This window comes from Sinocyclocheilus anshuiensis, unplaced genomic scaffold (assembly GCF_001515605.1).
Source record: "Sinocyclocheilus anshuiensis isolate Anshui unplaced genomic scaffold, SAMN03320099.WGS_v1.1 scaffold1440, whole genome shotgun sequence".
Taxonomy (NCBI): Eukaryota; Metazoa; Chordata; class Actinopteri; order Cypriniformes; family Cyprinidae; genus Sinocyclocheilus; species Sinocyclocheilus anshuiensis.
This window is the reverse complement of record NW_015547692.1, coordinates 25,726-35,283: the sequence shown is the minus strand read 5'-3', so window position 1 is coordinate 35,283 and position 9,558 is coordinate 25,726. Positions and strand designations below refer to the sequence as shown.

General features: G+C 42.4%; 1 protein-coding gene across 1 annotated transcript in view; it reads right to left on the bottom strand.

Moving 5' to 3' along the window:
• LOC107703609 (MTSS1-like protein) overlaps nucleotides 1-9,558 on the bottom strand; it is an 81,586-nt gene that overhangs the window by 56,825 nt on the left and 15,203 nt on the right. The window contains exons 2-3 of the mRNA XM_016506303.1: nucleotides 1,932-1,993; nucleotides 1,750-1,823 (exon numbers count right to left, since the gene is read on the bottom strand). Coding sequence (XP_016361789.1) covers nucleotides 1,750-1,823; nucleotides 1,932-1,993 — 136 coding nt within the window. The remainder of the gene's footprint in view (nucleotides 1-1,749; nucleotides 1,824-1,931; nucleotides 1,994-9,558) is intronic.

Here is a 9,558-nt window from a genome sequence, read left to right as displayed (position 1 = left end):
CACTGGACGCTTACGCACACAGAGCTGCCCCGTGGCGTAAGGCAGATCAGCTTTTTGTTTGTTTTTGGTCCGCCAAAGAAAGGATCTCCGGCGACCAAGCAGACAATGAGTAGGTGGGTGGTCGAGGCCATCTCACTAGCCTACGAGTCCTCTGGCCTCCCGTCACTTATGGGGGTCAGAGCACACTCGACCAGGAGTATGGCGGCCTCCAAGGCTTTCAACTTGGGTGTGGCCTTGCAGGACATTTGTGCTGCGGCGGGCTGGTCCTCTCCGCACACTTTTGTCCGCTTTTACAACCTAGACCTGGCATCTACCCCAGGTTCCCAAGTTCTCTCTTCTTGATGTGCTCGCAAGATACACACACAGGCAGGGACTTGGTAGTATGGCGCAGTGGGTATTCTCGTTCCCAAGGCGATCTCGACGCAGCTCGAGTTCCTGAAGGGGAACGTCTCTAGGTTACGTTTGTAACCATGGTTCCCGGAGGGAACGAGATGCTGCGTCTCTTTGCCATACTCCCTGTATCCCTCCAGGCGCTACTTCATCGAAGCTAACTTGCGCTCTGCCGGATGCGCTTTTATACTTCCTGGCGCTCACGTCACCCCGCACGTGACGTCTCGCTGCTCCATTGGACTGATTTCACACGTGCTTCAGAACCCGGTCATGCAGGGGCATTCCCAAAGCGATCTCGACGCAGCGTCTCGTTCCCTCGGGGAACCATGGTTACATACGTAACCTAGAGACGTTATGTTTAATTATTTGCTAATAACATCTAGCCAGTTCATAAAAATAAGTTAGACATTTGTCGTACATGCACACGAATATGGACATTAACACAAAGACATTCTTACAAACATTGTTTGCAAGATGAGCGCATTAAATCTAGAGGGTCTGGCTCTGTACCTTCTATAATCCTTGGTTTTGGACACTCATTATAGGGCCTGACACCGCGCTCATGTACTCGTACTTATACTCATTAAAATGCTCTGATACCACACAATGTGTCAACAGTGCTGTGCCAAAAGTAACACCGACAACAGAACAACAGAGAGTAGAATGGAGTTATCAGAGATTAATGAAGTAACAGAAATGTCTATGAAGTACAAGCATTTAATTATATAAATATAATGTTAAAAATTCAATATTCATGCCTGTAGCTGATGTGCACGAGCTGATAAGCAAAGCACGCTGAGTAGAAATGTCAAAAAGCAAAAGCAAATACGAAACAATTACTAAAGTTACTTGACAGTAAGGAGAGAGAAAGATAGAGCGAGGGAGGGAGAGTGTGCGCACTTGTGTTGCATGATCTTGATTGCTCTTCGCTCACTTAGCACACACATCATTTGGATTAAAATTAAATCGTGAATACAAAACAAACAAAATTTATAATGGCATTCACTATAAACAACATATTTATTTAAAGTGAAAGTGAAACTAGTAGCCTGTGTGAAATGTGCTTTACATGTGCTAGGTTTCTGTACCCAATATTTTCAAAAAATTACAAATGTTTTGAAAATACAGGTATCGGTAGCAGTATCGGCAAGTACCAAAAATAAAAGTATTGTATCTTACTCGTTCTGGAAAAAGTGGTATCGGTGCATCCCTACAGTTATCTTTCTCTCTCCAGTAGTGTTTTATCATATGCATTACCCTCATAATGGGATATACATATCCCTGCAAGCTGGACAGAAAGCGCACACCCTCAATCACACACACAAACACATGCTCTCACACATCCCTGATCATGCCTACCTCTTGTGTTGGTTGCCGTATCCGCCACCTTCTGAAAGGCATCCAGAAATGCCACTGCTGCTAAAACCGTGGTTCTGAAACGCACAAAACCAATGGAATAAATTGATGACAATTTTATTTTCTCATTCAATAAAACCTTCCTCACATGACAGGTGTGGATGTGAGCCAGAGACTGAACTTACCGGAGTTGAGAGTGCAGCTTGGTGGCCTTGGCACTGAAGTCTTCCCAGACAGGATATGAACACTGCAAAAGAACAAAGACACAAGGTGAGCTGTGAATGTGCACTTTGTGTAAGTATGTGTTCAACGTACAAGCAGTAAATGTGTCATTTTTAGGTTCAGTACATTGCTCATACACTATCTTTCAAAATTTAGAAGCTGTAAGTTTTTTTGTTTTTTGTCTCTTGTGCTCACCAAGGCTGCATTTATATGATAAAAAATGCAGTAAAACAGTAATATTATTGTCAGGGAACTGGAAGAGAGATGAAGTGATGACTCAAATGCAGGATGAAATGGGCATTTATTAATGGGAAAAAAACTAAACAAAAACAAACAAAAACTACCCCAAGAGGGAAAAACAGGTAGGCAGGCCAGGACAGGGCCCGCGTGGCGGAACCTGTGGAGCTGAAGCCCTCCAGGGCGGAGCATGCGGAGCTGAAGCCCTCAAGGGCAGAGCTGAAGTCCACCACAGCCAAGCGGGCATTACTGAAGATCCCCATGGTGGAGCAGATGACCACCACAGCAAAGCAGATGGGAGAGAGGGCCACCATGCTGGATCAGGTGGAGCTGGAGACCAACTCATTGGTGCAGGTGGGGCTGAAGACCACCACAGTGGCGCTGCAGACCACCACAGCAGCACAGGCAGAGCTCCTGACCACCATGGCTGAGCAGACCCACGGGCCGGAGTATGCTCTGGAGTGGACTCTGAAGGCTACTGGACTGGAGCAGGTTCTTGAGCGGATTCTGAGAGCTCCTGGGCTGGAGCAGGCTTTGGAGTGGATTCTGAAGGCTTCTGGACTGGAGCAGGTTCTTGATTGGACTCCGAGAGCTCCTGGACTGGAGCAGGCTCTGGAGTGGACTCTGAAGGGTCCTGGACTGGAGCAGGTTCTTGAGCAGATTCTGAGAGCTCCTGGGCTGGAGCAGGCTCTTGAGTGGATTCTGAAGGATCCCGGCCTGGAGCAGATTCTTGAGTGGACTCTGAAGCAGGGTCCTGGGCAGCCGGAGTGAACTCCGAAGTGGCCCATGCCTGCAGAACAGCCCTTAGGTGAAAGGCAAAGACAGCCTTCCTGACGCTGGCAGCAGCATTGAAATCGGGCAGCTCTGTAGCGGCCTCCATGGCCAAGACAAGGAGAGCGGGCTGCACAGTGATGGCCTTCGTGGCGGCAGCAGTGAAATTGGGCTGTTCTGTGGCAGGCTGTTCTGGGGTGGGTAGCTCAGGGACTTCCAAAACTACTGAACTAAGGACCACCTGAGTCGGGTCCTCCAGGACCACCGGACTAGGGACCACCGGATTTGGGTCTTCCAGGACCACTGAACTAGCAGCCATTTTGTCGAGAGGCTCTGGAAAGGCAGCCATGACGGACCGAAATTCTGGAGTGGCGGCCATGACGGGACGAGACTCTGGAGTGGCAGCCATGACAGGACAAGACTCTGGAATGGTGGCCATGACGGGAAAAGACACCTCTGAAAGTCCACAAATGCCCCAAAAGACAGGTGTTGCTTGCCAACCCTCCTCCAGGTACTGATGGGCTCATCAAGGGCATAGGTAAACAGGTCCTTGAGAGCCACATCGTTGTAGCCCAGCCCCTCCGAAGCACTCCAAAACTCGAATTCCCTCAAATCAGTCCCCCATTGCTTTAGGGAACTCAAGGCCTCCACTTGAAGCATACGTTGATAGAGGGGGCTGCTGGTAGTGAAGGCTGGTAGCTGGAGTGAGCCCTTCATCTGCGGAGTCCTCATCTGGGCTAGTTCGTTCTGTCAGGGAACTGGAAGAGAGATGAAGCGAGGACTCAAATGCAGGATGAAATGGGCATTTAATAATGGGAAAAAAAAACAAAAAATTAACAAAAACTACCCCAAAGGGGAAAAACAGGAAGGCAGGCCAGGCCAGGACAGGGCACAGCACAGCACAGCACAGCACGGCACGGCACGGCACGGCAAGGCAAGGCAGGGCAACACTACACATACAACAACGACACTCAGACATAATACATTAAACAACGAACCAGCACAGGACTGCAGACACAAGGAGAATAATTAGGGAGACAAATTAGGAGGGTAACAAGGGAGACACAGGTGAAGTAACTAAAACAATAATGAGATAACAAGAAGGGCGGGGTCAGACAATAGACAGGAGAGCACATGGCACCAACAACAAACAACAAGCCATGCGCTCAACAAAACACAGTGACATCTGGTGGCCAACTAGGGCACACCAGCAGAACCGTGACAATTATGAAATATTATTGAAATTTAAAAATAACAGTTTTCTATTTTTATACATTTTTTAAAATGTAATTTTTTTACAGTATCATTACTTCAGTCTTCAGTGTCACATGAAGATCCTTAAAAAAATCATTCTAATATGCTGATTTGCTGCTCAAGAAACATTTCTTTATCAGTTTTATTCAACACAATCAGTGTTGAAAACAGTTGTGCTGCTAAATATTTTTTGGTTGAAACTGATACATTTTGATGATTCTTTGACAAATAGAAAGAACAGCATTAATTTGAAATAGAGACATTTTGTAACATTATAAATGTCTTTAATGTCACTTTTCATCAATTTAATGTCCTCTTGCTGTGCTATCAGTAAGAATACAACTAGAGGTCAATGTGAATATATTTAATGAAGTATGTGTAGTAATTGCAGCAGGATTTTAGCAATAGATGAAAAGAACTGTAGTCATGGGCACTGTTACAAACGTGTGTGTGTGCGTGTGTGTGTGTGTGTGTGTGTGTGTGTGTGTGTATCTATATGGATATGATAATTTGGGGGGATGTGGTTTGTCCTGGGGCAGGAATGGGAGTGTCGTCCGGCGATAAGGGGACGAGCCATGTACATTTCTGCCCAGTTGCCACGGAAACGCAGCAGACGAAGTATTCGGTGTGACGTCTGCTTTACAACAGGCCACAGGCTAAATGCAATATCACAGTAGTCAAGCAGAAACTAACAAGTATGACGACTAGTACACACAATCTTGTGACTGTCATCCTAAGCCGTAATGGTGTTTTTCTCTCTCAAAATCACTTCAATAAGAATCTTGCTTCTAAAACATTCAAACTATTATTTTTATACACATTTTTCTGATACTAAATGTAATCCTTAAATTGGACTGAAATTTAGCACTTGAATTCAGTAAAACATTTTGCTAAATTTTGCAAAACATTATCATAATAACAAACATGGTACATACTATGGTTTTTGGACATGATATTATGGTATGGTTTTTGGCCATGACAAAATGTTCACTTAAAAATTAGCTTCATGTTGCAACAACTACATTAATTTTATTCAAATTACTGAATCAACCCAAATATATTAGGTTACACCAACAAAACTAAGTTTTATGGTAGGATCAGGTAGAAACAGTTCTTTCTAGTAACAATTGCACATTGCCACATTTTACAGTGTGGTATGAGGTTGATACTGTAATCTGCTCCCAAAATATTAGCAATGTCATGAAGTATCACCTTGTTAGGTCAATGTTAAGTATGTTTTTGAGACATTTAACCCAAGAATCTCCTACTATTATCAATCTTCACTGAACATACTAAACAACATCATTTTGTGATCTCACTATCACCGTTGCATCTCCAATTCCAGCTCTTCTTACAGTATCCCCATGTACCTGTGGCACTGCTGGTGAAGCAGCTTTTGACCACAGCTGTCTTTGTTAGCTTCTTAAGACCGCTAAGCTCAGTTGAGCTTTGAGCAGGGCAGATTCAGACTGCTGTGTGTCAAGGGATGAAATTAGCCGCACTTCAGAGCATAGCTGGAGGTCAAGATTGTGCTCAGCAACTGGAAAAAGACCCGTCCCCTTCCTCATACATCCAAACACTACTCAGCAAAATCTGCCCCTGTGCCATCTCTCACCTTGCCCCACAGTCAAAAGAAGCAAGAACGATTTTGAAATAGAGAGAAAATGAACTGACACATGGGGACCAGCAAAATGCATAGCCTAACACACTGTTTGGATGGGATTTGTTTCATATATGGCATCAGAGTTACTATTTTTATGCATAATGTCTGTCATTTCATTTACTGAATCGAACAGAATAGGGATGTCTAAATTTTACTGAGGTGGGAGTGTCTGTTGTCTGGATGTAGAATAAGGAATTGTATTATAACATTATTACAAACAAGTAATAAAAGTAATAAAAACAAGTCAATAAATAAGCAGTCTCTCTTAATTATTTTTAGCATGGGATGTCAGCAGTACTGCTATTTTACTCAAAAAGCTGGCAAAAAAAGTATTGGCATAATTCATTTTAAAAATGTTTAGCTTTAGTTATGTTGTGTAATTAAGGTCAAAATAAAGGAACACTGTAAAACATTGAAAAAAAATTAAAAATGCTACAGTAAACACTCGTTAACTAGTTGACAATAAATTTCCTTACTATGTACAGTGATAAATAAAACTAGAATAAATCTAACAGGACATTTCATGTCATTTTACAGTAAATTACTGTTAAATGTACAGTTTTTTAAAAGTGGAAAAGAAGTCAAATGTAAATTATACATTGGGATTTTGTTTATTATACATCATTTTAGTGTCATGTGTTTTGCATTTGTCTGCATGACACTGTTCACTCACTTTTTTTTTTCTTTTTTTTTTTTACTGTAAATCAAAGTTTAGTCCATAAAACCTAAAATGTTGCTACCGTAACCGCAACAACAGCTCTCAGTTTTTTACCATAAATTTCATGGAATTTTTAAGAAAAGACTAGCACTGTGTATTCTTTTTTTTTTATATATATATACTGTATCAGTTGTGTTAAAAAAACAAGTTTCTTTAAAATGGGATTAAAATAAAAAACTAAGTCTGTCAAACAAACAAAAAGAAAGAGAGAAAGAAAGAAAGAAAGTAAGATTTCCTTTGATCCAGCATCTCGTCCTGCTTGTTTGATGTCTGCTAATTTGTTCTGAAATCTGAACACGTTACTCCCGGGGGACCCCTGCACTGTTTGAAGTGCCCTAATCTGCGGCACGGGACCGAGGTTCATCATCTTCAGGGGGACCCTTTTCACCCCTTTTTTTTTTTCTTTTTTTTTTTTACTGTAAATCAAAGTTTAGTCCATAAAACCTAAAATGTTGCTACCGTAACCGCAACAACAGCTCTCAGTTTTTTACCATAAATTTCATGGAATTTTTAAGAAAAGACTAGCACTGTGTATTCTTTTTTTTTTTTTTAAATGTTAAAAATCACAATAGCACATATTTCTTCTATTCAGACAAGTTTTCTCTGAGGTCCCCTGAATTAGATGAAAAACAGTACTGTAGGTTCAATTTTCTCCATATATATATATATGAAGAGTTCCAATGCAAAAGCCTCTAAAAGCCATCTTGGTCAAAAATGAGATAACGATACTGAGTGAATGCTCTCCACACATCGTATATGTTCATCAAGCACTTTCACTTCAAATGCGCTAAAGATGTCTGCTAATTTGTTCTGAAATCTGAACACGTTACTCCCGGGGTACCCCTGTACTGTTTGAAGTGCCCTAATCTGCTGCATGGGACCAAGGTTCATCATCTTCAGGGGGCTTGTAGGAGAGTGATAAGGCACGAGACCCGCCCCAATCATCCATCCCCGGACATTAGCATATTCACTAGGCTAATCCAATAGCAGAGCAGCAACGATTCCAATTATGCAAATATTGTTAGCTGGCTTATTTTCACTAAAGTTATTTCCCATCTTTCTATCCCTTACTTTATTCAATCTCTTTCTTGACTTGCCAAGTGATCCACAAACTATTGGATAAGTGCCTCTCACCACCATTTGAGATCAAACATGCTCAGATGGGCCCTGTAAAGGAAGCAGGCTATTTTCGGTTTTGCCAAACCAAGTGGAAAAACGGCACTAAAGGTGAATTTTAATAAGAAACAAAAACAGCCAGAATCCTGGCAGATGATAAAAGCTAAAGCCATTTCATGCATTCCATAAGCAACAGCACAATATATTGGTGATACTACAGAATCTGCCAACATTACCACAGCTGGCAGCTGCTGGAGGATTTAGCATTTGGGTCAATGACAGTGTCCGAGACAAAGAAAAGGAAAAATCTTTTAAAAATCGAATGCATGTACCAACTACCTAATACTGTATAGTTTTAAAAAACTCTTATACCATTATTTTCTACAAAAATGTAAACAAGATCAAAAAATATAATCAAGTAAAGCATCTAGTAACTCTCAAAAAAAGTAGCAATATTTTTTCTCATGATCTCTTCCTCCTCATTTTTTTAATATATTTTTAAATATATTTTTAAGTTTAACATGCAGATTTATCATGACTTATCAATTCATAAACGTCATTAAGTTTTGGACCATAGGGGTTGGACATGGCATTAAAGATTGAACTACCTTTTAAAAGATTTACTTGCCTGGACACACAGCCATGAAGGTCTTCACGGGTTATTATGACCAGGCAGCTTGATGACCATCACATTTTCTACTTCAAAATATAATATATAAAATATAAACACCTTATTAAAAGTAATAAAATATCAAAATGCATTTAAAATTCAGATTAAAATTCACCATTCACCAAAACACCATGGCTGTGCATATATAGACTAGGACCATATAGACGCTCTGATTCAATCATCATAATTACAAAATACAAATCTCTGAGAATCATATTGCTCAAGACAAATGAATAAACTGCAGATGCAGAGTAGGATGAACATCTGTATTGATCAGCCACTGCATTGTTTACTCTTTTTGTCCTTAAATTCATTCTGTCAGACAGTATCCCTGATTCTGTTGAAGAGGAGTACAGGGCAAACAAACCCTGCTCCTTGATAATGAGGTGAGGATTAAATTCAATTGATTATGATGATGGCACTTGCAAAGGTCAGCTCAACATGTTCAGAGATATACTCCTTGCTCAATTTGAGCTCCATCATTATCAGTGACCCTTAAGCAAATCGTCTCAGGTTACGTATGTAACCATAGTTCCTCGAAAGAGGGTAGATCAGAGGACTCAAGGCTTTGGAATAGCATCCTGATCCACCGCTTAGCATAAGCTTCTCTGGCCGGAGGCCTCAGCCTCAGCGCACCAAGGAGGAAACATGTAACCAGGGGCTGTCTGCCCACTGACTGGCCACCGAGAGGGGCGTGGTAGGCCACAATGGCCGCCACGTAGACCTTCAAGGTGGAGTGGGTCAACCCTGCGGACAATCAGGCCTGCAGGAAGTCCAGCACTGTACCAACTACACACCAACACATGGCGATCTCTTAGGTCCGGGAGGAAGTGTTTCAATGCTAGAAACACAGCCAGCATCTCCAGGCAGTTGATGTGCCACGTGAGATGGCGACCACTCCACAGACCACGGGCAGGGTGGCCACACATGACCGCTCCCCAACCGGTGATTGGACGCGTCCGTCGCTAGCGTTACGCGGTGACAAGGAGCTCCCAACACCGGGCCCTGAGACAAGAACCAAGGTTTCCTCCACATGTCCAAGGCACGTAGGCATCGCAACGTGACCTTGATCATGCGAAGCAGATTTCCCCTCGGGGAAAACCCCTTGGACTTGAGCCACCACTGTAGGGGCCTCATGTACAGCAGGCCAAAAGGTGTCAC